This window comes from Megascapheus bottae, chromosome 18 (assembly GCF_031878675.1).
Source record: "Megascapheus bottae isolate mThoBot1 chromosome 18, mThoBot2.hap1, whole genome shotgun sequence".
Lineage (NCBI taxonomy): Eukaryota > Metazoa > Chordata > Mammalia > Rodentia > Geomyidae > Megascapheus > Megascapheus bottae.
This window is the reverse complement of record NC_143526.1, coordinates 40,386,513-40,414,400: the sequence shown is the minus strand read 5'-3', so window position 1 is coordinate 40,414,400 and position 27,888 is coordinate 40,386,513. Positions and strand designations below refer to the sequence as shown.

Here is a 27,888-nt window from a genome sequence, read left to right as displayed (position 1 = left end):
GCCCCGCGCCCGGAGCCCCCTTCGCCGCTGCCATGTCCTGGGCCGCGCTGCTCGGCCTCCTGGCCGCTCTGCTGCTGCTGCTGCTGCTGCTGGCCCGCCGGCGAACCCGGTGAGTGTCCCCGCCTGGCCGCACGGGGGGCGACCGCGTGCTGCGGGGCGCAGAGCCCGCGCCGGGCCCTTCGCCGGGGTCCGGTGCCCGGAGTCCGCCTCCCCCTCGCACCGCCGCCAGCGCGCCACACCGGGGTTCCGGGGCGGGGGGGGGGGGGTCGAGGCCCGGCCCGCCGGCCTGGAAGGCTGGAGGTGGAAAGGGCGGCGGGAAAGGTTGGGGCGGCGGGCTGGGTCCCCTGGACTCAACGTCACCGGGGTCGCCTGACCGACAGCCACCCACTCGGTGTCCACCCTGCCTGCCCTGGGCACCTGGGCAGCCCCAAGCCCAGCCCCGGCAGGCCGAGTCCGGTGGGAGGTGCCCCCATCCCGGCACTGCCTCCTGCAGGGCTCCCAGTCCTGGCGGAGAGGTGCTGGGGATGAGCTGTGGCCCGGTGGTGACGGGGTCCCCTCCCCGAGGCCCAGCCTGGACGCGGACGGCGGAGCCTCCCCCGCCTGCCTGCCGGGCCGGAGTCTTCGCTGTAGGCAGAAGTGGTTCCACCCCGGCCCGCAGGCCCCCGGTCCACGTCTGGGCCAGTCCGGGGCATGGCCCGTCCATCCGACGGAGAAAGGACCTCAGCAGCAGCCCCTTCCCGGGCCCTCCTGCTGCTCAGTCTCCCTAGAAGTTGCCAAAGTCTTTTTTTTTTTAAGTACATTTATTTTAAAATTCCAAGTAGTTGAGAAAAAAAGTCATAAAGATAATACAGAGTTCCCAAGCCTTCCGCCGCTGGTGGTGATTCTCAGTTATCATGGACATTTTTCACGACTGAAACCAGCACTAGTCCAGGACGGTAATCCTTAGTCCACGTTTTTCTGTCTTTCCATGACATCCGAAGTGGCTGTCTCCGTGCTTCCCAGCACCTCAGCAATTGTTCTTACATAGATATGGGTTGGTAATTCTATGGGGCAGAATGTGTGTTTACATTACAGTGTCTGAAAATTCCAGAAATGCTGTGGATTTGTTAAACAATTTGTTAGTTGAATTTTCAAACAATAGGCTCACTGTCCTCTCAATCTTGGACCACAGGTGGATTTAAAACTGTCTAACCATTTGTCTTGGGGGGGGGGAGAGAAAGAGAGAGAAAATGAATCATTTTGTCCTCTGAAGGACTGGATTGTTTCTCTAAGCCCTGGGCTTCTCTGACACTTCACAAAAGTGTTAAGATTGTACATTTGCTTGTCTCTCTCCAGATGTTAGGTTTGACGTCTGTTCACATTCCTTCGTGATCTGATTGGTTCTGATCTTCCGTAAGAATATCCCACAATTTGAATGTTTCAGATTTCTTCTTTTGCCAGTGTCAGAGTTTGAACTTAGGGCCTTCCGCTTGCAAAGCAAACATTGTACCGTGTGAGTCCCCCTACCAGTCTCCCGTTTTGTTTTTGACGCAGAGCCATCTTTGAGCTTGTGATCCTCCTATCTCTTCCACCTCCTGTGGCTGAGTTACATGTTTCTTTTTCCTTTTTTTTATGTCCCTCCAGTGGATGTTTCTGGTTGTTTCCAGTGCTTTAGATGTTCTAGTCAATGGGCCATGGTCTTCCTTCAGGGCCTAGGGGAATGGGGGTGGGGTGGGGGCCAGGAAGGGCAGCCAGAAAGTCCACAGATTCTGGAAAACATTGCATTTGGAGTTCCCAGCCTCTGGAAATATGGGTCAAGTGACTGTAGCCTGCCTCAGTTTCCTAGTTTTTACAGTGGGGATGAGGATACTGAGAGCAGGTCAGAAGGAACACCCCTTGAGCCTTATTTGGGCTAATTTTGCTAAGGTCAGTCAGAGAACCTGCTTTTCTGGGAGTGAGCCTTGGCTTTTTATCCCCGTGGTCACCTAGGAGGGCCAGCAAGGGGTGCTGAGGGAGAGAAGTGGAATGGGAGGCCCTGGCAGCCCTGGGGAGTGTTCCCAGTTTAGGCCCCAGCTTATCCGGGGAGGAAACCGGCTCTAGGAGCCAAGTCGCTTGCTCCAGATCAGCCTTAATTCCCTGTCCCCTTCCTTTCCATTGGTGATCTGAGCATGGAGGTCATAGAAGCACATGGCCCTCGGATGGCAAGGCTGTGGTACTTCTGTTTCTAGAAGGGCCAGTGTTCCAGTGTTGGGAAGCGGTGATGACCTCATGCTGTGTCGCATTTGAGTGGATGTAGGCAAGGCTCTCCCTCCCCACTGCATTCCTTTCTCCTGACCAAGACCTGGGGCCATGTTCCTTTCCCCTGCCACTCAGCTGAAGCTTGAAGATGAGAAGTGACCTTTCCAAGATCCCATAGGAAGCCGAGTCCACATGTTTAATCTCAGCATTTGCGAAGCCTTGGCTGCTAAGTGAGACCCTATCTCCAATAGAAAACAAAATCTTCCACAGCCAGCCAGCGTCAGAATCTATGCAGGTCTCAGTAAAAACCAACCAACCAACCAAAAAAAAAAAGAAAAGAAAAGACACCCCTTCAGTTGGTCAGCAAATGTGTTTTGCCTCCAGCATTAAAATAAAAAGAAGAAGAAGTTTTCAGGCCCTGGTGGCTCACACCTGTAATCTTAGCTACTCAGAAGGCTGAGATCTGAGGATCATGGTTCAAAGCCAACCTGGGCAAGGAAATTTTTGAGATCTTTATCTTCAATAAGCTACTCACTGTGGCTCAAAAATGGTAGAGTACTAGCTTTGAGCAACTGAAGCTCAGAGATAGAGCCCAGGCCCAGAGTTCAAGCCCAGGATCTGTCAGCTACTCAAGTTTGAGATCTGAGGATCACAGTTGGAAGCCAGCCCAGGCAGAAAAGTGCATAGAAATTTCCACAACACTCATCTCCAAAATAGCCTGCAAAAAGCTGGTCTCAAGTAGTGATACAAAGCCCTGAGTTCGAACCTGGCGCTATCACCCCCAATCTTTACAATTTTAGTTATGAATATTTTCAACTGTGCAAACAAATGAAAATGTAAGAACTCTCATGTGCCCTTTCCATGGTTTCAGAACTGCTAACATGGTTAAGAATGTGATGTTAAAAGATGTGGTATTTGTTCTCTGAATTATTTCAAAACTTGTATTAAAACAAAACAAAAAAAACCCTAGTGACAATTTCAGTCTCATTACCCTGCCTGATTGGGGGAAAAAAGATTCTTAATGTTAGCTTCCAGTCAAACTCAATTTTTTCTTTCTTTTTTTAAAAATTTACGCTAAAGTAGTTGTACAAAGTGGTTACAATTCCATGAGTCAGGCTGAGTACAGTGCTTCCTGGTCAATGTCACCCCAACATCATTCTCAATTTTTTTTTTTTTGGTCAGTCCTAGAGCTTGAACTCAGGGCCTTGGCACTGTCCCTTAGCTTCTTTCGCTCAAGGCTAGCACCCTGCCACTTGAACCATAGTGCTACTTTTGGCTTTTTCTGTGTATATGTTGAGGAATTGAAGCTAGGGCTTCATGCCTGCTAGGCAAGCACTCTGCCACTCTACCACTAAGCTACATTCCCAGCCTCCTTCCCACTCCTTTTTTTTTTGAGACAGGGTCTTACTGGGTAGTCTAGTCTCGTGCCTGCACCTCTTAAGTATGGAGATTATAGGTATATATCACCATATCCACCTCCTCTCTTAAACAAAAAGTCTTCATTACTTTATTTTTATTTACTTATCAATATTTTGGGGGGGCGAGGGGTTGTGGGCCTGGGTGTTGTCCTTGAGCCACAGCACCATTTCCATTTTTCTGGTGGTTAATTGGCGATAAGAGACTAACGGACTTTAGTGAGACAGGCTGGCTTTGAACTGTGATCCTTAGATCTCAGTCTCCTGATTAGCTAGGATTACAGGCTTGAGCCACCATGCCCGGCTTGATGATGTATTTATGCTGTGACTCAAACCCATGGCATTAAGCATACAAAGCAAGAGCTCTAGCATTGAGCTGCCCCCACAGCCCCTAACTTCCAATTTCTGGAGTCACAGCAGGATGTTGAAGCCCATTCAGCAGCTGTGTGTGCTTGGGCGAGCGTGGTGGGGAAATGGAGAGTCCAGAGGCTGTGGGCTGAGGCAGGAGCCTGCATTCTCGGTCCAGTGAGGCTCGTGGTTTGTTCTACGGGTACCGCCACATTCGGTTTGCTTTTCTGGCCTCAGTTCCCCAAGCGTACTCTGAAAATAGTGGTGGCAGTAGTCTTTGGATGCTGGCCATACCGAGTGCCTCCTTTTTGGGCTTGTGTGGGGCGGCAGTCTCCTGGGTAGGGACAGAGATGACAGTGACATTGAGTGAGGGTCCCCGTGTCCAGGATGGGCCCTGCTCCTGCTAGATGCAGACTGTCTAGGTCTCATTGCAACACACAGTACCTGGAAGGCACTGGCTGGTAGGAGGCAACCGGATTTAGCTACTAGGCTACACAATGCCACAGGGGTGGGGAAGGCGTGGGGGACATGGGAGGTTCCAGAGGCACCTTTGCAGCTTCCGGTGGAAAGTGGGAGCTGAGCCACGCGGGCCACACTATTGTGGGATCGGGATCTGCTCTGTGCCCCTGTCCACCCCACTCCCCACTGCCTGTTCAGCCTGCGGCTGCTCTGCCTACTCCAAGGCTCCCTCGGCTGGGTTTCCTCCTCTGGATAAGAAATTATCTCACCCTGCATCTATTTCAAAAGCAGGAAAACAAAACCAGAGTTGGAAGGCCTTGTGCTTTCCCTGAGGGTTGAGGGGTAGAAGAGCCCCTGCCCAGGGGGATCGCAACCCACTGAGAGTCTTAGGCAACTGAGACAACAGTGCAGTGCCAAGCAGAAACCAGCCACTGTGGGAGCCCCAGAGCCTGTGTGGTGCAGCTACAGAGCAGAGAGGCCACAGCACAGCGGCCTGAGCTGCTCCGCTCTCCTCTCTCCGCTCTCTGCTCCCTTGGCCTTCCAGCACCCACCATGTACACAATCCATCCTTACACGTGCACACACACGTGCACACACACATCCTTTACACATCCACTGTGTGGCCTGCACAGATCTGAGGGTTCAGAGCAAATACCAAGTCCCCTCCCTGAGGACTGTCCCTGCAGCAACAGCCGGTGTTCAGGCCCCAGGTGGCTGCCTCCGCTTCCTCCTGGGTCCTCCAGGATGAGGTGAGCCACAGGGCCGCTGGGGTCTGGGTGAGCCCCCCCCCAGGAGGAGCGGGGGAAGCTTGGGGTCTGAGCTGGCTGGAGCCTGGGTAGGAGTGGGAGGTAGGAGAGTTCAGCTTGCCACCCCCCTCTCCATTTCCTCCCCCCACCACGTCCTGGCACAGTCTCAAACAGTGAAAGTGCTGGGACCAGAGACCGCAGCCCCAAATAGAGCCTCCCTCGCCCTCTGCCTGCAGGCTGAGTCACCCTGGAATGTGTGTCCTGGCTGGCCGGGGTTGGCTTAGGGTCTGGACTGGGGGAGTCGCCAGTCACATCAAGGGTCAGGCGCCTGGGCTCCCAGCTTCCTGCCTTTGTCTGAGCCGCCTTGGCCTGTTTGAGGAGAGGAGCTGGCGGTTGCCAGAAATAACACCTGCTGGCTAGGCCCAGCGGGCAGGGAGGGGCTGTGGCATGGCCAGGGGGAAAAGGACCGACAGAGGAAGTCCCTCTGGCCCTGCTGCAGGTCCTGCTTGTGGACAGCGTCTGAAACCGCTCTGCACCTCAGTTTCCCCATCTACCTGACCTGGGACCAAGCAGTACCAAGAACTTGGGCTTTACAGAGAGCGTGCCTGCCTGGAAACCCAGCCAAGTACCTCAGCCTTCTGGGCCTGGCATCTAGCAGGCTAGATGACTCTAGCACAAAAAAAGGTGAAGGTTGTGGCTCAGTTGCAGAGCACTCGCCTGGCAAGTGTGAGGCTCTTGAGTTTAAACCCCAGGATTGCCAAATACATACATACATACATACATACATACATACATACATACATACATACATAAAAAGAAATATCAATAGGCATCGTGGTCTGGCTTCCAGGTGCTTTTTCTCAGGGCTCCACAGCCTCTTCGTCCTTGTCACAGCCTGGCAAAGGCTAAAGTGGTGTCACCCCCATTTTATAGCTCAGGCCACGGAGGCAGAGAGAAGAGGGCTCACATCCAGCAAGAGCATGGTGGGGATGGAAGCTAGACCGCGTGGCTCCATCGTACCTGTGCACGTGGATCTGGGGCCTTGGCTACTTGGACCTGGGCCTGGTCCAGCCAGAGCTGCCATGCACCCACCAGCCCAGCCCAGGACAGAAAAGTCTTCTTACCTGGGCCTGCCAAACAGACAGGGAAAGCTGAGTTATTGGTGGTTGTGACCTGTAATCCCAGCCAATCCGGAGGCTGAGATCTGAGGATCATAGTTTGAAATCAACACATACAGGAAAGTCTGTGAGATGCTTATTTCTAGTTAACCGCCAAAAAGCTGAAAATGGAGCTGTGGCTCAAGTGGTAAAAGCACCAGCCTTGAGCAAAGAGCTTAAGAGTAGTGTCCAGGCCCTGAGTTCAAGTCCCAAGATAAACACATACACACACACACACACACACACACACACACACGACACAGGGGAAAGGAGGGACCCCTGGAAACATGGCACTATAGCTTTGCCAGTCTCTGGCTGCAAATGATGGATCAGAGGTGGGGGTAAAGGGGACCTTACTTCTGTATCCCCCTTTATCTCTGGGTCTACTTCCTTCTTTCCCCAGCCCTGTCCCTCAAAACCTGGCCATTCTCTCCTTTCTCTGCTGCCCAACTTTGAGATGATGTTTGGGACTGCAGGGGAGAAGTTTCTGGGCATGAATGGAACCCCTGCTCTGGAAGTGGGGACCAGAGGCGTGGCCTGTTCCCCTGGTGGCCATGGCTGGAAGTTCCCCCGACCTCTCCCTCCTCCCCTCCCTGCCTTTAAAGGCAGCCCGGCCACCTCCCAAGCCCCCTGAAGGCACCACCAGATCCCCACCAAATTCCACAGAGTAGACAGATGCTCCCCTTGGCCCTCAGACCCCTACAGCCTTCAAGGTCCTGTGCATTTGAAAGTCGTGTCCAGTGTCCCTGCCTACATCTCTCACCTACACTCTCTGCTCTTGAAACCAACTCCCACCCTAGGGCCTTTGCACATGCGGCCGCAAACTCTCCTCCCCCATCCCTCCCCACAAAATGAAACTCTGTGCCCCTTCATGGGCAGTGGGTCTTCCCCCTCTGTCTCCTGGCCACCTGCCATCTGGACTCCACCACCTGTCCCTGTGGCTCTTTCACTGTGGACACGCCGCATGGATGGACTCGGATTTTGTGTGGCCTTTCTTGCCTGGCTTCCTTCCGTTCTCGTGTCTCGTAGATTCATCACGCTATTCCTTTTCCTGGCTAAGTAGTGCTCCCTGCCTGGATATGCTGCTGTCAGAGTCAGCGGTTTATCTCCATTAGTCATGTGTAGGAGATTTGCACACACACAGATGTTTTCAATTCCCCCGGCCAAGTCACGCAGGAACTGCATTTAACCCCTTGAGGGTCTGCTGCACTGGTTTTTGAAGCAGCTGCACCCTGGGTCATGTCACATCTCCCCATCCTGAGGACACAGAGCTTCGTGGGGGGTGCCTCTCACAGTGTTGCCCCGCTGATTAGCTGTGGACCCAGTCTTTCCGTGCGCCCTCTGGATGCCTGTTTCTTCTTGGGAGAACTGCTTGTTGAACCCTTTGTTCACTTTTCTGATTTATTTGCACTACTGGAGAAGAACCAGGGCCTCGTGCCTGCTGGACTGCACTCTTCATCTCTTCGTTTTCATCTTTTTTTTTTTTTTATGTTTATGTCAGTCCTAGGGCTTGAACTCAGGGTCTGGACACTGCCTCAGCTTTTTCCTTCAAGGCTAGCACTCTACCACGTTGGTTACCCACCTCTGCTTCTGGTTTTCTACATAACTGGAGATAAGAGACTCATGGACTTTCCTGCTCAGGCTAGCTTTGAACCATGATCCTCAGCTCTTGGCTTCCTGAGGAGCTAGGATTACAGGTGTGAGCCCGTTGTTGGCAGCCTCTCCATTCTTTGTTACCTGTCTCCATCTCATGGATTTCCTGGTCGTGTGGGAGCCGTGAGGCCAGGCGCCACCTGCTCCGTCCTGCGTCCTGTCCTGTCCTCCTGCCCTGCCCTCCCCCAGGCCATCCCCCACCCGTCCTCTGCTCAGCCTCCTCACAGCAGGCGACAATGCTGAAGCGCATAGACGGAGGGAGACCATCCCACACGGGGTGCTCTGATGCCTGGGATGTGGCAGGGTCCCAGGCTGGCTTTAGGGACCCTGAGCCCCTCCAGGGAGCACCAGCCCCCCACACACGTGAGGCTGGTTATAGGACCCTGCCTGTGACAGCCTTAGTTCCTCCCTTCCCTGGGGCACGGGACTGATGTGGGGCTGGCGAAGGCAGACCCAGGGTCCGCGCACATGGACTGTGTCTTTGCCAGGCAGATCCCTGGCACCTTTGAGCCCTGTCCCCAGTTTAGGTGAGGCCCAAAGGAGAAAGCCTGTGCCCGATGGACGTGCCCCACCCTCTCCACGGATGACACCGTGCCAGTGATGTGGGGTGGGCTTGGAGTTGGGCTCCCACTGTCAGCGGACATCTGTTCTCACACATGGTCCCCATCTGGAATGTCCCTTGCGGAGCCCCCCAGAGCTGGGCCTCCTGTCATCAAGGGGCCTCCGGTCCAGAGCTGTCAATCGGCAGACATCTTCTTCTGCCACCCAGCAGCTTTCTCATGTCCCAGAGGCCAGGACCGGGAGCATGTGACAACCAAAACCTGGGTGTGGACCGGCTCAGAGACCCATGTCCACCTTACCCCTGCAGGGACATGACCTATGGGGCCACCCGTGTGATTCTTGACTGCTTCTTTCTTGCAGCCTGTGCTCCTTATTGTGTTTAAAACACACATGGTCTGGCCGGGAGTTTGGCCTAATGGTAGAGTGCTTGCCTAGCATGCATGAAGACCTGGGTTCGATTCCTCAGTACCACATACATAGAAAAAAGCCAGAAGTGGTGCTGAGGTTCAAGTGGTAGAGCCCTAGCCTTGAAAAAGCCCAAGGACAGTGCTCAGGCCCTGAGTTCAAGCCCCAGGACAGGCAAACAAACAAACAAACAAACAAACAAACAAACCCAACCTACCCACGGTCTAAGCTCAGGGCATTCACATGTTGTGCTCTCTGCTAGGAAACTCCCGTCATCGCCCCTCCCTCCCTCCCTTCTTCCCTCCCTCCCTGCTCCGTGTCTTCTCACTGGAGTGTCCCCCCACATCCCCCACACCCCAGGCCTGCGCTGTACCCCCTCCTTTGCTTTTTCAAGTGGTGCTAAGTGTGGGGTCTTCTGCAGGCGACCCGGCGAGCCTCCCCTCGACCTGGGCAGCATCCCCTGGCTGGGCCATGCCTTGGAGTTTGGAAAAGATGCCGCCAGCTTCCTGAGCAGGATGAAGGAAAAGCATGGTGACATATTTACCGTAAGTTTTTGTCCTACCCCGGGGAGGGTGAGGAAGATCTGGGAGGTCCCCATTTCCTTCCACATCTGGCCATGTCCTGACTGCTGCCTGCCATCTGTCCTGGACTGCCAACGTCCTGTCCACCTGTGGGTCTAACCACACATTCAGTATCACTCTGACATCTAGCCTTCCAGTGACTGTGGACCTCTTCCATGGAGCTGTGTTCTTCTTCAGTGTCCATCCATCCATCCATCCATCCATCCATCATCCATCCACTGATGTATACATTTTCCCATCCATCCATTTGTCCATGCATCCATCATCATCTATCCACTCACTTACCATTCATCCATCATCCATCTACTCACCAATCATCCATCCATCCATCCATCATCCATCCATCCATCTACTCACCCACCATCCATCCACCCATCCATCATCCATCCATCCACTCACCCACCATCCATCCACCCATCCATCATCCATCCATCCACTCACCCACCATCCATCCATCCACCCATCCATCATCCATTCATCCACTCACCCACCATCCATCCACCCATCCATCCATCATCCATCTATTTACCCACCATCCATCCACCCATCCATCCATCATCCATCCATCCATCCACCCATCCATCCATCATCCATCCATCCACTCACCCACCATCCATCATCCATCCATCCACTCACCCACCATCCATCCACTCACCCACCATCCATCCACCCATTCATCATCCATCCATTATCCATCTACTCACCCACCATCCACCTATCCATCCACCCATCCATCATCCATCCATCCACTCACCCACCATCCATCCATCATCCATCCATCCACTCACCCACCATTCATCCACCCATCCATCATCCATCCATCCACTCACCCAGCATCCATCCACCCATCCATCCATCATCCATCCATCCACTCACCCACCATCCATCCACTCACCCACCATCCATCCACCCATCCATCATCCATCCATTATCCATCTACTCACTCACCATCCACCTATCCATCCACCCAACCATCATCCATCCACTCACCCACTACTCATCCATCCACTCACCCACCATCCATCCATTCACTGCTCTGTCCATCTGCCTATCCATCCACCCAGCCATCCATCCATCTACCCACTGATCTCCTCATCTTCCCAGAAGCTCACCTACCCTCCGCGATACCCATATCATGCACCTGCTGCACTGGGCAAACTCTCTTGTCTTATGGGATGCTAGAGACGTAGTGTCAACTAAGCAGAGCCATGCTCTGTGTTTGGGAGTGGGGTGCTAAAGAACACAGCCTGAGACTTAGTTCCAGCAGACCTGGCTATGCCCCCTCTCAGTGGGGGGCTTGGGCACACGGCACCCCTTCTCCAGGCCTCACTGGAGCGGCTCCCTTCCTCATGGGTGGCCATGACACTGTCGGCCTGGTGCCAGGTAGGGTGGTGCTCATGCCGTTGTCTGACCGAGGACATCGCGGCTGCTCACTGGTGGCTGCTCCCGCAGGTGCTGGTGGGCGGCAGGTACGTCACTGTGCTGCTGGACCCCCACTCCTATGACACGGTGGTGTGGGAGTCTCGCACCAGGCTGGACTTCCACGCCTACGCCGTCTTCCTCATGGAGAGGATTTTTGATGTGCAGCTTCCTCATTATAACCCCAGTGACGAGAAGGCCAAGATGAAACCGTGAGTGGCTGAGAGGGGACTGCAGGTGGGGTGGGGTGGGAGGGTGCCTCCTTCTGCCAGGAATCAAGCTCTAGGCTGCTTGTGCCTGGCTCCACAGCAGGTTTTCTCACAGGGACAATTAGGTTTAGGAAAATCAGAGCACCTACCCTGTCCATGCCTGTGGTTCTCGGTGTGACCACCGGGGGTCGCTGTGGATTGAGGGCCATGCACAGCCCTGTGGACTGGGTCACTTGCTGCCTCTGGGGACTAGATCCCTGCACAGGAGGCGAATCTCCCCGGTTGTTTGGCTATGCCCACATCCTCCAGCCCTGCTCAGGTTCTCCTGCTGGATGCATCCTCCAGCCCTGCTCAGGTTCTCCTGCTGGATGCATCCTCCAGCCCTGCTCAGGGTTCTCCTGTTGGATGCAGGCACAGTCTGGAGGGGCTTCTTGCTGCTGCCACACATTCTCCCAGAGTCTACCTTGCCTCTGGTTCTTGGGTCACCAGCCTAGACGCCTTTTCTTATGTCACCTTCCACTGGTCCTGTTTTGTTTGCAGCCCTTAGCTATCCAAAGGGTGTCCGTAACTTGGAGCTCAGGGGCAGTCAGAGCTGGCTGCCTAGCTCCTCCCCTCCTCACAGCTATGGACCCCGAGCCAGCACATGTGCTCTAGCCAGGAGAGGATGCCTTGGTCCAGAGCTCAGACTGAGGAGGGGGCCGGCTGGGCTTCCCTTGCTCCCCTCTCCCCCGCCATCCGCTGGTACTTGTGTCAGGCACTTCCTGTAATTCTCCAGTTTTCCCATCTGGGAGTGTATCCAAAGTACAGCAGTCTCTGAGTTTCTCTTGTTCAAGGCTAAAGCTCTACCACTTGAGCCACAGCTCCACTTCTGGCTTCTTAAAATGTGTGTTTAGTTAGATAAGAGTCTCATGGATGTTTCTGCCCAGGCTCCCTTCAAATGGGATCTTCAGCCCTCAGCCTCTTGAATCACTAGGATTACAGGTGTGAGCCACCATTGGCTGGCCAGAAGGAACTTTTAGTCCTGGGAAATGACATCTTTCTGCTTAGCATGTGTGCTGATGCCCGTGGCTTGTATGAGGACTTAAATTAATACCTGCTTTCTTTTCTTCCTTTCCTCTCTCTCTCTCTTTCTCTCTCTCTCCTTTTTCTTTCTCTCTCTCTCTCTCTCTCTCTCTCTCTCTCTCTCTCTCTCTCTCTCTCTCTCTCTGTCTCTCTCTCTCTCTCTGTCTCTCTCTCTCTCTCTTTCTCTCTCTCTCTCTTTCTTTTCCAGTCCTGGGACTTGAACTCAGAGCCTGGGCATTGTCCTTGGACACTTTTTGCTGAAAGCTAGCACTCTGCCACTTGAGCCACAGCAGCACTTCCAGCTTTTCTTGTATATGTGACATGGAGGAATCAAAGGCAGGGCTTCATGCATTCTAGGCTATGCTCCTGGCTCTAAAGCCATCTTCTTCTTTTTCGTTTTTCTTTTTTCTTTTTTTGGTTGGCTGCAGGGCTTGAACTCTGGGCCTGGGCACTGTCCCTGAGCTCTTTAGATTAAGGCTACCATCCTACCCCCGGAGCCACAGCGACACTTCCCATTTTCTACTGGTTAATTGGAGATAAGAGTCTCACAGGCATTAGTGCCTGGGCTGGCTTTGCACCTCAGTCTTCTGATCTCAACCTCCTGAATAGCTAAGATTACAGGCATGAGCCACTGCACCCTGGCTTAATGCTATCTTCCTGAACCCAGTCTTCATCTCAGGCCGTGTTCCCAGCGGGGAACCTGAGCTCTGGGCCCCTGAAGGTTGGTGGAGGGAAGTATTTGTGGGTGCACATTTCTCCAGGGGGCTGACCTCTGCTCTTTGTGGCTGGCCTCAGGACACTCCTCCACAGAGACCTGCAGGCCCTCACGGAAGCCATGGACACCAATCTTCGCACTGTCCTGCTGGGCGACCCTGAGGAAGCAGGCGGTGGCTGGCGGGAGACTGGCCTTCTGGATCTCTCCTACAGCTGCCTGCTCAGGTGAGCCCTGAGGTTCTGTCCCCAGGCAGGCTCAGCATTCTGCTCCTGTGCCATCCACAGGCGGTGGCCAGGGAACCCTGAGGGCTCTGAGGTGGGGACACAGATGGAGATACTGGAAGCAAAGCATGCAAGGACATTGTGTGGCTGGGTCGCTGGTCACCCGACACAGCTGAAGCAAAAGGCAGCTTCCATCTGGAAAAGGGAACTGTGGGTCACCAGAGAAAGAGAGGATCCGAAGGTGACCTTGAGAGCACCCCACCCTGGTCTCCCCGACACGGCAAGACCAACCCAGGGCCTGTGATCAGACCCTGAAAACCTGTCAAAGCAGCCTCAGCTTTCTGCAGCTGCACTGGCCCCTCTTTGGGGCCCCGGGGATGCTGAGAACAAGATGGGCGGGGCCCTTGTCTGAGAGCCATGAGTGTGATCTGTGGGAGAGACGGTGACATTCACTGGGGTGGAGCTTGCTGAGAGCCTCTCACCCCACCTAAGGGTGGTGTGCCCACCAGGCCAAGATCCTGGCTGAGGAAAAGGAAAGGCAAAGGCCCCAGGGTAGGGAAAGGCTTGGTGAGCGGGCGATGTGGCTGGAACGTGGTGTGCCACGGAACGTGGTGTGCCACGGGGCGTGTGGAGGTCTGGCACCCTCCGAGTCTCACTGAGCCTCCAGTGAGATGGGGTGACTTAGGGGCTCACACTCATGAGCCTGAAAGGCCCTCCAGGCTGTGATGGGCTGTGGTGGCCCAGACCCGGGGAGGTGTGGCCTGAGGGGAGGCTGGGGAGGTGGAGGCCCGTGGGAGCCTGGGTGAGGCCCTGCAGGAAGGGTGGGCATCCTCACCCCCTCTTAGTGGCACCCTGAGATGAGCAGTGCACACACGGAACCCTGTCTCCCCAGAGCAGAGCAACCTCTCTAGGCATCAAGGGCCACTGACGTACCGGGTGAGCACGGCACGTGTGAGGCCTGCGTGAACTGCCTCGTGTCCACAGCAGCTCCGTGAGGTGTCACCACTGGAACCTTCCAACCTGCCTCACTCAGGGCCACATTTCCTCTGTCCCCACCTTGCCATCTCCCACCCCAGCCCAGCCACACTCCCACTTGAACCTTCCCGGTGCCTGTTTCCTTGCCCAGGAATGCCATTCCCACAGGCCAGCATGCCTCCTCCTCCCTTGCCCAGTCTCTGTGGCTGCCCCCAGCACAGACATCTGTCTAGCCTGAGGCTTTCCCCTTGCCTGCTCCGTCCAGCGCTGTGGCGCCTAGCGCCACCTAGGGGCCATGTGTGTGATATCCACCTGTCCTCAGCATCGGGGACAGCAGGGCAACCACACACAGAGAGCCAGGGGTGTGTGTGTGTGTGTCCTAGGACTTGAACTCAGGGACTCAGGACCTGGACACTGTCCCTGAGGGTTTTTTTTCTCAATTCTAGCCCTCTACCACTGAGCTTTTATTGGTAATTAATTGAGCCTTCCTGCCCTGACTGGTTTTGAACCAAGACCCTAAGATCTCAACCTCTTGAGCAGCTAGATTTACAGGTGTGAGCCATCAATGCCTGACTCCACAGAGTGAATTTGGCATTTAAAAAAAATAGACATACAGGGAGACATCTCTCTGAGGAAAAATAAACAACAGCGCTGGTGGGATGGAATTGGGATGGTTAGCGTTGATCTGCAGTGTCCCTACGAGCCCAGGGCTGGAGGGCGCCCCTGGGAACCCATCTGAATGGGGGCAGCCATGGCCCAGCTCCTGCTAGGGTGGCCTGCAGGGCTGGAGCCCATGGCGTCAACTTTCTTTTCTGCCCATACATACATACATAGGTGCATCCACCCACATATCCCTCAACACGCGTTACTGCAGCCCTACAACGTGCCTGCTCCATGTGGCTGAGGCCAGATGGGGACTAGACAGGCTCCTCCAGCCCCTTCCTCCTTCCCTCCAGCTTTCTGCCCCCAGCTGGGAGATCCTTTCCTGGGGACCCCTGCGGAGGAGTGGGGGCTCCCAGTGGGCTGGGCAGGTGCTGTGGCTCCAGGCACTGCTGTCTCCTCCCCTCTTCCCTCTTCCAGCTCTCTCCTCTGTACCACCCAGGCTGCCTGGGTCAGCCAGAGGACCCCCTGTCTGTCCAGAGTGGGCCAGGGTCTCCCCTGTAGCGGGAGAGTTGTGCAGGCTGGCCAGCCCAGGGTCACAGCCCGATCAGCAGGATCGTGTCACACTGCACACACTGCGGCCTGGCCCTGCATCCCCAGAAACCTGGCAGCCCAAGCCTCATCCCTAGTGAGGCCTTTCCAACCCAGTCTGCCAGGACACCGCGGCAGGGAAGGCCCTGGTGGAGCCATGTGACAGATATGGAAACTGAGGAAGTCCCTTGTCCATGCATCCACAGAGGGTGGGCAGTGGTCAGCCTGGCCCTGACCCCATGTCACCACTGTGGGACCGGGACAGGTTCTTGTCGCGTTCATTTCCAGCTGCTAGTGGCAGAGCAGTCCCTGGCACGCAGTAGTTGCTGCAGCTGCTCCTCTGGTGATGGACAGCTGCTGTGGAGGGTTGCTGTGTCCTGACTTGTTGCTGTCACCCCCAGAGCCGGCTACCTGACTCTCTACGGAGTGGAGGCCATGCCACAAACCCAGCAGAGCCAGGCCCAGGACCGTGTCCACTCAGCCGACGTCTTCCACACCTTCCGCCAGCTCGACCTGATGCTCCCCAAACTGGCTCGTGGCTCCCTGTCTGTGGGTAAGCGCGCACACAGGAATCTCTCTGAGGGGTGCTCTATCTCTCCAGAGAGACACTCCTTACCTCGAGGAAGACATGCATTGGTCCTCCTCCTGCTGCTGCTGCAGTAACACCACCCAGAACTTGCAGCTGAGTGCACTTCCTTAAACACTGGCTTAGGACACACGACTGTACCTGCTCTTTGTTATCTCGATTTCTTTTTCTTTTTTTTTTTGCCAGTCCTAGGCTTGAACTCAGGGCCTGAGCACTGTCCTTGGGCTTTCTCAAGGCTAGAGCTCTACCACTTGAGCCTCAGCACCACTTGCAGCTTTTCCTATGTATGTGGTACTGAGGAATTGAACCTGGGTCTTCGTGCATGCTAGGCAAGCACTCTACCACTAGGCCAAACTCTCGGCCCTGGATTTCTTTTAGATCTAACACTTGCTGTGCCTTCTCCCCAGTTAGCGCAAGCATCTTTTAGAGACGTGAGCCTATGCAGTTAGACAAGAGAAATCAATTACAGTTGTGAGGGTGGGTAGACAAGAGAAATCAATTGCAAATGGCTTTGCAGGCAAACTAGGAAGAGCTCATCTGGCAGCATAAATAACACAAATTAATGTAGAAATGAAGTGTCTTTCTAGCCCTGGCATGGCTGGGCCAAATCTAGCCAGCCATTTCCCTCTGGTGAATATTTATATTGCTTCTGGTTTCTCTGATGGAACACTCCATTGAGCCTATCTTTTCTCTCTGACAGTTTCCTAGAAGTAGGTTTGCTAGGACATATACATTAAATTTTTTTTCAATGTTAAGGATGGAACCCAGGGCCTTGTATGTGCCCTTGTATGTGTGCTAGGCAAGCACTGTACCACTGAGCAAAATCTGTGTGTGTGTGTGTGTGTGTGTGTGTGTGTGTGTGTGTGTGTGTGCGCGCTGGTCTTAGGGCTTGAACTCAGGGTCTAGGTGATGTCCCTGAGCTTTCCTTCAAGGCCGGCACTCTACCACTTGAGCCAAACCTGCACTGTGGCTCTTTGCTGGTTAACTGGAATGAAAAGTCTCATGGACCTACCTGTGAGGCTGGCTCCCACCGTGCTCCTCAGATCTCAGCCTCGTGATAGCTGGGATTGCAGGTGTGAGACCCCAGCGCTTGGCAGCCTTTGTCTTTAGATTTTGTGTAGCTCTGGCTGGTGTGAAACCTACAAACATCTTTCCTCTGCCCTTTGAGTGTCAAGATTGCAGGAGTGAACTGCTGTACTCAGCCATGTTAAGACTTTTTTTTTTTTTGCCCGTCACACCCTTTCTAAAGTCCCAAAGCTCTTCATATGCTCATCTCCAGCGAAGGGGCCTGGCACCCCAGGCAGATCATATTTGTGATCTGGCAGGCTGAGTCTGGTAATTTCCCTTGCCCTCATTAGCAACCCTTAAACCCTCCCCACTTCTGTGGGCAGAACAGGACGTCTGGGTTTCTACCCACCTGCTAACCACTGCGATAAAATGCGCTTTGCCTCTCTTCTCTGTGAATGTCTCTCTGGGTCTCCTTTCTTTCTAGGGACAGTTAGAATTCTGCCATCATCGCTGGCAGGCTGGCATCACAGTGCTCACTTTGCAGATTAGGAAACTGAGGCTCAGAGCTGAGGCTGCTTCTTAAAGGCACAGCCTTAGTGACCAGAAACATGGGAACTTGGATTGATTGGAAAAGCCTGTGTGTTGTGCATTTTCAGCATCCCAGCGCCAGCTGCTTCCTTGGGAAAGATTAAGCTTCCCCACTGCCTTCCTCCAGTGTCTGGGCAGATGAAGAGAGCCCTGCTTTTATCCCAGGGCCAGGTGTTGTAGGGAGACTGCACTTCCCAGTTGGGGACAGCAGGTGGCAGTATCAGAGGACAGTTTCCCCATGTTGAAGGCAGAGATGGGGGCAAATCCTAGACTTTGATGTGGGTATGGGCAGCTGAAAAACCAAGTGGGCACAACCTACCACAAAAACCTGAGGTTCACTATGTGCTTGAGCTCCAACTCCGAGCAGAAATGCCTGCTTCCAGGTTGCAGAGGCACGAAGCTGGCAACAGCGTAAACATCCACCGTGGGGACTAATCAATAAACCATGCATCCTCTGAGAGCAGGCCACAGCTGCAAAGCACCCTTTGGCAGCGTGGGAGGAAGTGGGAGGGCAGAGCCTTCCAGATGTCGGTGCATCTAGACTCACCGGCCAGGGGTTGAGATGGGTGGAGGCAAAATGGCAGATGACAAAATGGCATTTGAGCTTATTTTTATCAAAGAATCATACTCTACTATGTTTTACAGAGAAATGATAAGACTTTAAAGGCTTAGAATCTGCAGTGGGGGCGTCTCTGCCTTGTGTTCCTGGATCTCCAGGGCCCAGATGGGTTTGCAAAGACAAGTTGTGAGGAGGGGCTGGGGGATGTACATGCCTGAGTGCTGATTCTGTGTCTTGCACCTCCACAGTGACACCCTGAAGAGTGGTGGCCTCACAGGAGGCCTGGGTGGAGCTGCCCCAGGTGGGGGTGCATGCATAACCCCTCCTCCTGTGCCCTGACCCTGCAGGGGATAAGGACCGAGTGTGCAGCGCCAAGGGCCGTCTGTGGAAGCTGCTGTCCCCAGCCCAGCTGGCCCTCCGTGCCCACAGGAGCAGCTGGCTGGAAGGCTATCTCAAGCACCTGGAGGAGATGGGAGCGTCGGAGGAGATGAAAGCGCGGGCACTGGTGCTGCAGCTCTGGGCCACACAGGTGAGCAAGGAGCATGGGGGCGCATGCTGCCTGTGTGGGGGCGTGTGTGGCATTCCTGGGCATGGGGGCAGGTAGACTGGTGGGTGAGCTTGCTTGTATGCGTCTGTGACCTGTGCTCGGGGGCCTGGGTGTGGCCTGTGCACGAAGCCCACTATCCGCCCTGCCCAGACCTCACAGGACAGGTCAGCCATTCAACTGGTACTCAAATGAATAGCCAAGTTTTATAGATAGTTGTTTTATTTGTTTGTGGGTCATGGGGCTTGAACTTGGCCTGGATGTTGCCCCCTGAGCTCTTCAGCTCAAGACTACCACCCTACCCTTGAGCCACAGCGCCACTTCCCGTTTTCTAGTGGTTAATTGGAGATAAGAGTCTCAGGTTCTTTTGTGCCTGGGCTGGCTTTGAACCTTGATCCTCAGGCTAGGATTATAGGCATGAGCCACTGCACCCAGCTTAAATAGTTTTTTGCTGCTGTTGTTGTTGTTGGTGGTGGTGGTGGTGATGGTTGTGGGGCTTGAACTCAGGGCCTAGATGCTATCCCTGAGCCTCAAGGCTAGCACTCTACCTCTTTGACACACAGCTTCACTTCTCCACTTCTGGTTTTCTGGTAGTTCATTGGTGATTAGAGTCTCATGAGGACTATTCTGCTTGGGCTGGTTTTGAACCATAATCCTCAAATCTCGGCCTTCTAGGATTACAGCTATGAGCCACCGGCGCCTGGAGTAAATAGCTCAAGGAAGTCCTGTGTATGCATTGCCTTGGTTCTCCAATTCCCAACATTATATCACATTTTCCTTTCTCCTGCTGGTGTGTATGTGTGTGTTTGCGCATGCACACGCACACACATGCTAGGGCCTTGAACTCTGGCCCTCATGCTCTCACTTGGCTTTTTTAAGAAAATCATTCTCATGCTCCTATTCTAAAACTTTCTCCCTGAACAAATTCAAGTGCTGCTGTTGCTGGCCTCCTGAGACCTGCAGCTCCCACGGGTCCTGCGGGTTCTATGGATACACACAGAACTTGGGGCCAGTGCCCTGCAGTTACTGTGCCCTGGGATTAACATCCCGGCATGCACGCAATTATGTCTGTGAGGAAATTGCTGGGTAAATGCGGCGTTTAATGAAGATTTACTATTCCATCATTATCACCGAAGGGGCTAGTCACTTATGGGAGACGGAAACCTTCCCCCAAATCGAGGCTGGCCCTTGCCTGGCTGTGCAGGCGGGCTGAGGGTGGAATGTTTATTACAAGCTTGGGGCTACTGAGGAGGCAGAGATTGAGGCTGCCAGCTCAAAGCCAGCCCGGGCGGGAATGTCTGTGGGACTCTTATTTCCAGTTAACCACCAAAAAGCCAGAAGCACTGCTGTGACTCAAGCGGTGGAATGCCAGCCTTGAACAAAAAAAAAAAAGCTCAGGGACAGTGCTCAGGCCCTGAGTTCAAGCCCCAGCTCCAGCACACACACACACACACGCACACGCGTGTCCAGTCTAAAGCCTGGGAGCAAGACATTCCATAACTGTCCTAATTGTCTATTGAGAAGTTTGAAATAACTTTGTTTTGTGTGTGTGTGGATCATGGGGCTTGAACTCCGGCCTGGCGCTGTCCCCGATCTCTTCAGCTCAAGGCTACCGCCCTATCCTTGAGCCAAGCCCCACTTCCCGTTTTCTAGAGGTTAATTGGAGATAAAAATCTTGTCTTTTTGTGCCTGGGCTGGCTTTGAACCTTGATCCTCAGATCTCAGCCTCCTAAATAGCTGGGGTACAGGCGTGAGCCACCGTGCCCGGCTTGAAATAACTTTTGTGTAAAGGACAAACAGCTGTCACTGGTGGCCGCTGTTCTGCTGGGCCTTCCTCCAGTCACTCCTGGAACGACTGATAGAGCCATGAGGAACTGTGGGCTCCCACCCTGCACTGGGGCAGCACATCAGTTCACTACTGCTGAGTAACACGCACCCAGGAAGCCAGTGGTGTTAGCTCCCAGGGCTGTGGGTACGGCTGGTCTACATGAAGCCCCACTGGGGCAGCTCAGCTCTGTCCCTGGCATCTCTTCCCTGTGGGCCCAAGGGTTTGCCAGAGGAGTGGACCAGCCTAGGCCTGCTGTCTCTTCCACTACTGCTGTGTTCATTCTATCCGAGTCTGTGGCCATTGTGTGTCCTGACAGGGCCCCCCTGGAAGGGCTGTGGGGACACTTGGCCTCCCCGGTGGGGCTGCCACCACATGACAAGGGCTGCGATCGAGAACAAGGGACAGTCATCCCCAGACTTAACTGTAGCCTGTTTGAAAAGCTCACTTTGCTGTCTCCAACAAAGCTCCAGGCAGATTGTGCCTTGGCCTGAGGTGCTTAGACAGCGGGTGGCTGCCTGGCAGGTGGAAACCCTGGGCCTCAGTGGGCTGCGACCTTGTCAGATCAGCCCGTGGGGCCCTCTGGGTGATGCAGCAGGGGCGCCTTCTCATTGCAGGGGAACATGGGTCCCGCTGCCTTCTGGCTTCTGCTGTACCTTCTCAAGAACCCCGAGGCCCTGGCCGCCGTGCGCACTGAGCTGGAGCGTGTGCTCTCGAGAGCAGAGCAGCCCGCTGGGCAGACGGCCGCCCTCCCTCAGAAGGTCTTAGACAGCATGCCTGTGCTCGGTAAGATGGCCAGACCCCCATGGCACCCCCTAATCTGTGTCCCCCCAAGCCCTCTCCTATGCTGACTTCAAACCTCATCCCTGAGATTCCTGACTTCTGAAACGTGGCACATCGCAGCTCCAACCTCGGCCTCCCTAAGTCACAGCTTAGTTCCATATGACAGAAAATCTAAACTGGTCAGTCACCAGTGGCTCACACCTCTACTCCTAGCTACTCCAGAGGCTGAGATCTGAGGATCGCAGCTCAAAGCCAGCCCAGGCAGGAGAGTCCGTGAGACTCTCATCTCCGACGAATCTCCAGAAACCCACACGTGGGGGGTTGGCTCAAAATGATCCAGTGCTAGCCTTGAGCACAAGAGCTCAGGGACAACATCTGGTCCCTGAGTCCAAGTCCCATAGCAAAGAAAAAAGAAAATATCTAAACTGGCAGAAAGGGGAAAGGCACCTGACTTGGGCCATACAACTAAAAAGTCCAGCGGTATCTATCTTTAGGCACAGGTGGATCCAGGTATTAGAATAATGGTGTCAGGACTCAGTCTCTATGTGTCAGTCCTACCTTTGGCTGGGTTGTCTCCAGCCTCCAGCTGGCAGGACAGCTGTCAGCAGTTCAAGGCAGATGCCCCGTCTGAGGGGGGGGGGCCTGTCTTTCGGCATTTCTAGTTAAAAAGTGTGCCAAGAGTGTGGCTAATGGGCCACCCAGAAACATCAGGGTCCCCAAGGGTGCTCTGATTGGCCAATCAAGGCCTACTTCCAGCAGTTAAGCACAGAATCCATAGCCTAACCCTTGAAAGTGTGGCAGCTGTGGTCCCCAGGGTAAAACCAAGGCACTGTTTCCAGGAAGAGGAGGTCTGCCGGGCAGGAGAAACGGACAGGGATGCACCTGCTCTGTCTGCATCCTGACACCTCACCGGCTCCCACCCTTCCTTGCTGCTTTCAGACCTGGATTCTTTCACTTGAAAGGGTCGCTGGAGGACCCCAGAGATCCAACCTCATCACCTGGCCTTTTCTGCCTTGTTTTGTGGCCGTGGGCGAGGCACGCACCCTCTCTGAGCTTCCCCATCCTGGTGTTAGTCCCTCCTGCGCTCACTCTTGCAGACAGCGCGATGAGCGAGAGCCTCAGGCTCACCGCCGCGCCCTTCATCACCCGGGAGGTCCTGGTGGACATGGCCCTGCCCCTGGCAGACGGACGGGAATTCTCTCTGCGCCGTGGTGACCGCCTCCTCCTCTTCCCTTTCCTGAGTCCCCAGAAGGACCCAGAAATCTACACAGACCCTGAGGTAAAGGCAGGGGGCCTGGGTTAAGGGGCAGGGAGTGCTAACAGTACCGGTCTCGGAGGGCCTGCTGGGGAGGTTACCTGAGACCAGGCAAGGAAACGGCTTCGCAGCACACCTGCAGTGCTTCCCCGGGCATAGCTGGGAGATTTTTACCTGAGTTACATCATTTTCCCAGCACTCTCCCCTCTTCCTAGATTTTGAGATGGAGCCAATGTTCACAACAGATTTGATATCACATACGAAACCTACTAAACATCCTAAATCTACTGATCCCGTGCTACACGCGTACTAACCCATTTGCTTACCTCTCCACCATCCATCTGCACGAGCACACACACGCATCCATCTATCCAACACCCACCTGTCCATCCATCCTCCTGCCCACATATCCACCCCCCCACCCATATACCCACCGGTCTGTCTAACTACCCACCATCCACCCACATATCCAACACCCACCTACCCTGTCTGTCAGTCTAACTGCTGGTCACCTCACTTGTCCTTTTGCCTAGCTTCCACTCACCTCTTCCTCTGCACCAACCCCACACTCACAGTCCTTGCCCTGTCACCATCCATTGTAACCAAAGGAAACTGGTATTGGCCTAAAAGGCAGTACAGACTTATATGATAGGAAAATAGGAATATATAAAGAAAAAAGATACTATATCCTTTCCTCTCCAGTTCTATAGTCCCCTGTCTTGTTTTCATGTCTTCCCTGTGCATGTGCCACACTCACATGCTCACACTCACACTCACACACTCACTCACACACACACTCACTCACACTCACTCACACTCAACACACTCACACACATACACACACTCACTCACACACACTCACTCACACTCACTCACACTCAACACACTCACACACATACACACACTCACATACACACACTCACACACTCACACTCACACATACACACTCACACACACGCACACACACTCTCACACACACTCTCACACTCACTCACACTCACACACCCACTCACACATACACACACTCTCACACACACTCACACATACACACACTCATACACACACATACTGACACACACTCACACATACACTCACACACTCACACACACTCACACACATACACACACACACACACACACACACACACGGTGTATAGCCTCATACAGTATGTGCTGCTTTCAGATTTTAGCTGAGCCTCTCCGGTGACCATGGGCGTGGCTGTATTGTCCATCCTCAGGTGGTTTCCTCGGGGCATGCTTGTGTGGGAGTGTGGTCAGAAATGGGCCTCGTTCCCATTTCAGGTGTTTAAATACAACCGATTCCTGAACCCGGATGGATCAGAGAAGAAAGACTTTTACAAGGATGGGAAACGGCTGAAGAATTACAACATGCCATGGGGAGCAGGGCACAATCAGTGCCTGGGGAAGAGCTATGCCATCTACAGCATCAAACAGTGAGCAGGGCCTGTGGGCGTGGCCGCGTGTGGGTGTGGCCAGGGAGTCAGGTGTGGTTATTGCATGGGTGGAGCCTGTGGGCGTGCAGCATGTGGGTGTGGCCCAGGGGCGGGGCAGCTTGCTCATCTGCTGGGCTTCTCTCTGGATGCTGAGGCCCTTGGGTAAATATTTTATTTTATTTATTTTATTTTTTGCCAGTCCTGGGCTTGAGCTCAGGGCCTGAGCCCTGTCCTTGGACTTTTTCAAGGCTAGAGCTCTACCACTTGAGCCTCAGCACCACTTCCAGCTTTTTTTCTATGCATGTGGTATGGAGGAATCGAACCCGGGTCTTCATGCATGCTAGGCAAGCACTCTACCACTAGGCCAAACTCCCGGTCCCCCTTGGGCAAATATTTTATACCATAGCTACCAAACTGGCAGATAGCTTTCTCCTAGCCACAAATCTATGTAATTTTAAAACCTGTGGTACTTGTAAAAATGAGAAGAGCTCATGTGATGAGCCAGACCAATGCTTTTTTTTTTCTTTTTGCCAGTCCTGGGGCCTGGGCACTGTCCTTGGACACATTTTTGCTCAAGGCTAGCACTGCCACTTGAGCCACAGCACCACTTACGGCTTTTTCGGTGCATGTAATACCAGGGAATCAAACCCAGGGCTTCCAGCTTGCTAGGCAGGCACTCTACCACTCTTGGCCCTTCTGTTTTCTTTTGACATAATCAGATCTGGCAGAAGATTCTTCCCTGCAGAAGTGGCGTAGAATACAAGCCCTAGACATCTGTCTACCTGGCCACAGCTCTGTACACATGGCTGCTAGCTAGCTGGTGGTCTGGCTTATTCTGGGCTGTTTTGACTCCAGGGCTGGGCTCCTCATTAATTCTGTTTCAAGAATCATAGCACCAGCTGGGCACGGTGGCTCACGCCTATAATCCTAGCTACTCAAGAGGCTGAGATCTGAGAGGTTCAAAGCCAGCCAGGGCACTAGAAAACCATGAGACTCTTATCTCCAATTAGTCATTAGAAAATGGAAAGTGTGGCTATGACTCAAGGGTAGGGTGGTAGTCTTGAGCTGGAGAGCTCAGGGACAACACCCGGCCTGGAAGGATGGTAGCCTTGAGCTGGAGAGCTCAGGGACAGTGCCCAGCTGCAGAGTTCAAGCCCCATGACCCACACACAAAAAAATAATAGCCCCAGGCTGACAGCCACACTTACCCAGGGTTAGGACACCTGCGCCAGTGCTCTGTGTGTCCCTAGGTCATGGGAAGCTGGGCGCCCCGAGCCTCTGTTTTCTCCATTGTGAGGTGATGGGGTTGATTGTAACCACACTCGAGGGGTGTCAGGATAAACAAATTGAGGCCCAGGCCGGGGACAGGTTAGACAGTGTTCTGATCGTAAAGGGAAAGTCGCGGTGCACTCAGTCCTGTGCTGAGGGTCATACATGTACCTAAAAATCATCTGGCCATGGCTGGGAGTGTGGCCGAGTAGTAATGTGCTCCACTAGGATGCACCAAGCCCTGGGTTCGATTCCCTGGTACCCCATACACAGAAAAAGCCAGAAGTGGTGCTGTGGCTTAAGTGTCAATGCTAACCTTGAGCAAAATGTGTCCAAGGACGGGGACCAGACCCTGAGTTCAAGCCCCAGGACTGGCCAAAAAAAAAATCATCTTGCAGGGGGAAACTGTGAGATGGACATCTCAGTGGGGACAAGACAGCCTTATGGAAATGATGGGTGCAGGTGCTCGTTCACTCAGTGGGGTGTTGGCACATTAGCTAGTTGGTTGTATCCGGCAGCCCCTGCCAGCCCGCCAGGTGGATGTCAGCGAGTCAGAACCAGTCTAGATGGGTTAGATCCCTTGCCAGGGTCATCATACACTCTGCTCATGGAGGCATTGGGATTCAAAACCAGGCCCACACAGGCAGAGTTGGGAGCTAGAGAGGAGCAATCTCCCTCTCCCAGATAGGGATCTGACAGGGAGAGGGAGCAAACCCCAGTGCGGGTCATGTGACAGCCACTCCAGCGTGCCCAGCTGCTGCCCTCCCTGTTTATTGAAAGAGGGAAGAGACCAAGACTGCTCTGTGCTTGTCCTGCCCCTGGCCCATGGGGGAGGGGAAGGGGGAAGGTGTTAATAATGTGACACTGAAGTAAAAGGCCCTTGGGAGCTCTGGCAGTGAGGAGTAATAAGGGGGGAGGGGAGGCAGGAGCTGTTACAGCTTGCTTGGGGACACCGATGACGTCATCTCCAGCGGTGGCAGCGCCTCTTTCTGGGATGTGTTTCCAGAAGGTGGCAGTAGAGAGCGCTAGTCTGGAGACGTAAACTGTGCAGATGGGTTTTGCTACATGAGGCTGTAAAATGCCTGTAGGAAGCCAGCGGTTCTCATCTCACAGACACTGAAGGGTGGACTGCAGCCCTGGCACAGGGACTTAGAGAAGGGGAGGAGGAGGCAGAAGAGGAGGAGGGTGGCCACTGCTCTAAGGAGTTGTAGGGCTGAGATACATGCAGGGGTGGGGGCACAGGGCTCACTCACTCTGGAGTTCCACCACCCATCCCCCAGGGAGCTGCACAGCTGTCAGGCAGACACACAAGCTGGGGGTGACACCCCTAAATGACATTTCCCCTGCTGCTCACTGACCATGAGGCTATCTGGACCTTGCTTTGCCAGGGGCTGGCAACCCAGAGATGGCATCAATGCCCTCTCTCTGCAGATTCGTGGTCCTCCTGCTGACACACTTCGATCTGGAGCTGGTCAGTGAGGACACGGAGATCCCTGAGTTTGACCTTGGCCGGTTCGGCTTTGGCCTGCTGCAGCCTGAGCAGGATGTGACCATCCGGTACCGCACCCGGCCGTGACCTGCAGGGCAGTTGCCTCACACTTGCCTCCAGCCAGCTTCTCCAGCGTCTGACGACACCAGCAACACCTCCTCCCTGCCATCCCCCAGAGCTTGGTGTCCAGATGAGGCGACAGAGGGGAGGCTGAGCATAAAAGCCATCGGAGAAGAAAAGCCTCCAGAAGCCACAACTGGGCCCTGTGAGGCTGTTTGTGCTCTGAGTCCATCTTTCTCCTCCTGCCTGGATCCAGACAGGGGAGGCCTGGAGTGCAGCCCCCCAGAGCATCATCTGCAGGGCCAGACCCCAGCCCATCCCAGCAGAGGCCCACCCCTACCTGTCCTCTGAGTACTTAGTTAAAGCTGGCCAGTGGCACATGCCTGTAATCCTAGCTCTTTCGAGACCAGCCTGGGCAGAAAAAAAAAAAAAAAAGATATGCTAGCGAGGTGGGGCGGTGTCTCATGCCTGTAATCCTAGCTACTCAGGAGATGTGAGGATCATGGTTCAAAGCCCGACGGGGGCACTAAAGTCTGTGAGACTCTTATGTCCAATTAACTACTAGAAAAGCAGAAGTGTCTGTGGCTCCAGGGATAGGCAGTAACCTTGAGCTGAAGAGCTCAGAGATAGGGCCTAGGCCTAGAGTTCAAGCCCCACAACCGACCAAAAAAAAAAGAAAAAGACAATATGCTACCCCATCTCAATAAAGAGCTGAATGTGGTGATGTACACCTGTCATCTTTGCCATCAGGAAGCCTGTCACAGGTAGATTCCCCCCCTACACACACACACACACACACACACACACACACACACACACACACACCAGGAACACACCCAGGCAGGAAGCAAAACCCTATCTCAAAAATAACCAGCGGTAATTAGGGCTAGAAGTGCAGCTCCATGGTACCAGTGCCTGCCTAGCAAGTACAACCCTGTATTGCCAAAAAATTCAGAAAGTCCAAGGATCCCTTGGGATAACATCTCTGACCCCCACCTCCTAGCGTCACTGGCAGCAGGCCCTGCGTAGCTCCCAGCGCTGAGCTCTCAGGACTACGGGCCTCCCATCAGCATCTCTGCTTGTATGTTAGTGACCCACAGATGCATAACAAGATGCCTCTCACGTTCGCTGGAGG

At 54.1% G+C, this 27,888-nt stretch overlaps 1 protein-coding gene across 1 annotated transcript; it reads left to right on the top strand.

Moving 5' to 3' along the window:
* On the top strand, positions 1-27,133 carry Ptgis (prostaglandin I2 synthase). The gene is made up of 10 exons (XM_090352503.1): positions 1-109; positions 9,383-9,506; positions 10,995-11,173; positions 13,028-13,171; positions 15,736-15,887; positions 18,423-18,604; positions 21,062-21,230; positions 22,325-22,506; positions 23,784-23,935; positions 26,636-27,133. The coding sequence occupies exons 1-10, from the start codon at positions 33-35 to the stop codon at positions 26,778-26,780; spliced, it is 1,506 nt and encodes a 501-aa protein (XP_090208629.1). The 5' UTR covers positions 1-32; the 3' UTR covers positions 26,781-27,133.
* The last annotated feature ends 755 nt before the right edge of the window (positions 27,134-27,888 follow it).

What these genes read in the sequence shown, in the direction of transcription:
- Ptgis (XM_090352503.1), top strand. Translation starts at nt 33, where the DNA reads ATGTCCTGGGCCGCGCTGCTCGGCCTCCTGGCCGCTCTGCTGCTGCTG. An exon ending in AGCATGGTGACATATTTACC is followed by an intron (nt 9,507 to 10,994) that starts GTAAGTTTTTGT and finishes CTGCTCCCGCAG; the next exon opens with GTGCTGGTGGGCGGCAGGTA. An exon ending in AGACAGCATGCCTGTGCTCG is followed by an intron (nt 21,231 to 22,324) that starts GTAAGATGGCCA and finishes TCACTCTTGCAG; the next exon opens with ACAGCGCGATGAGCGAGAGC.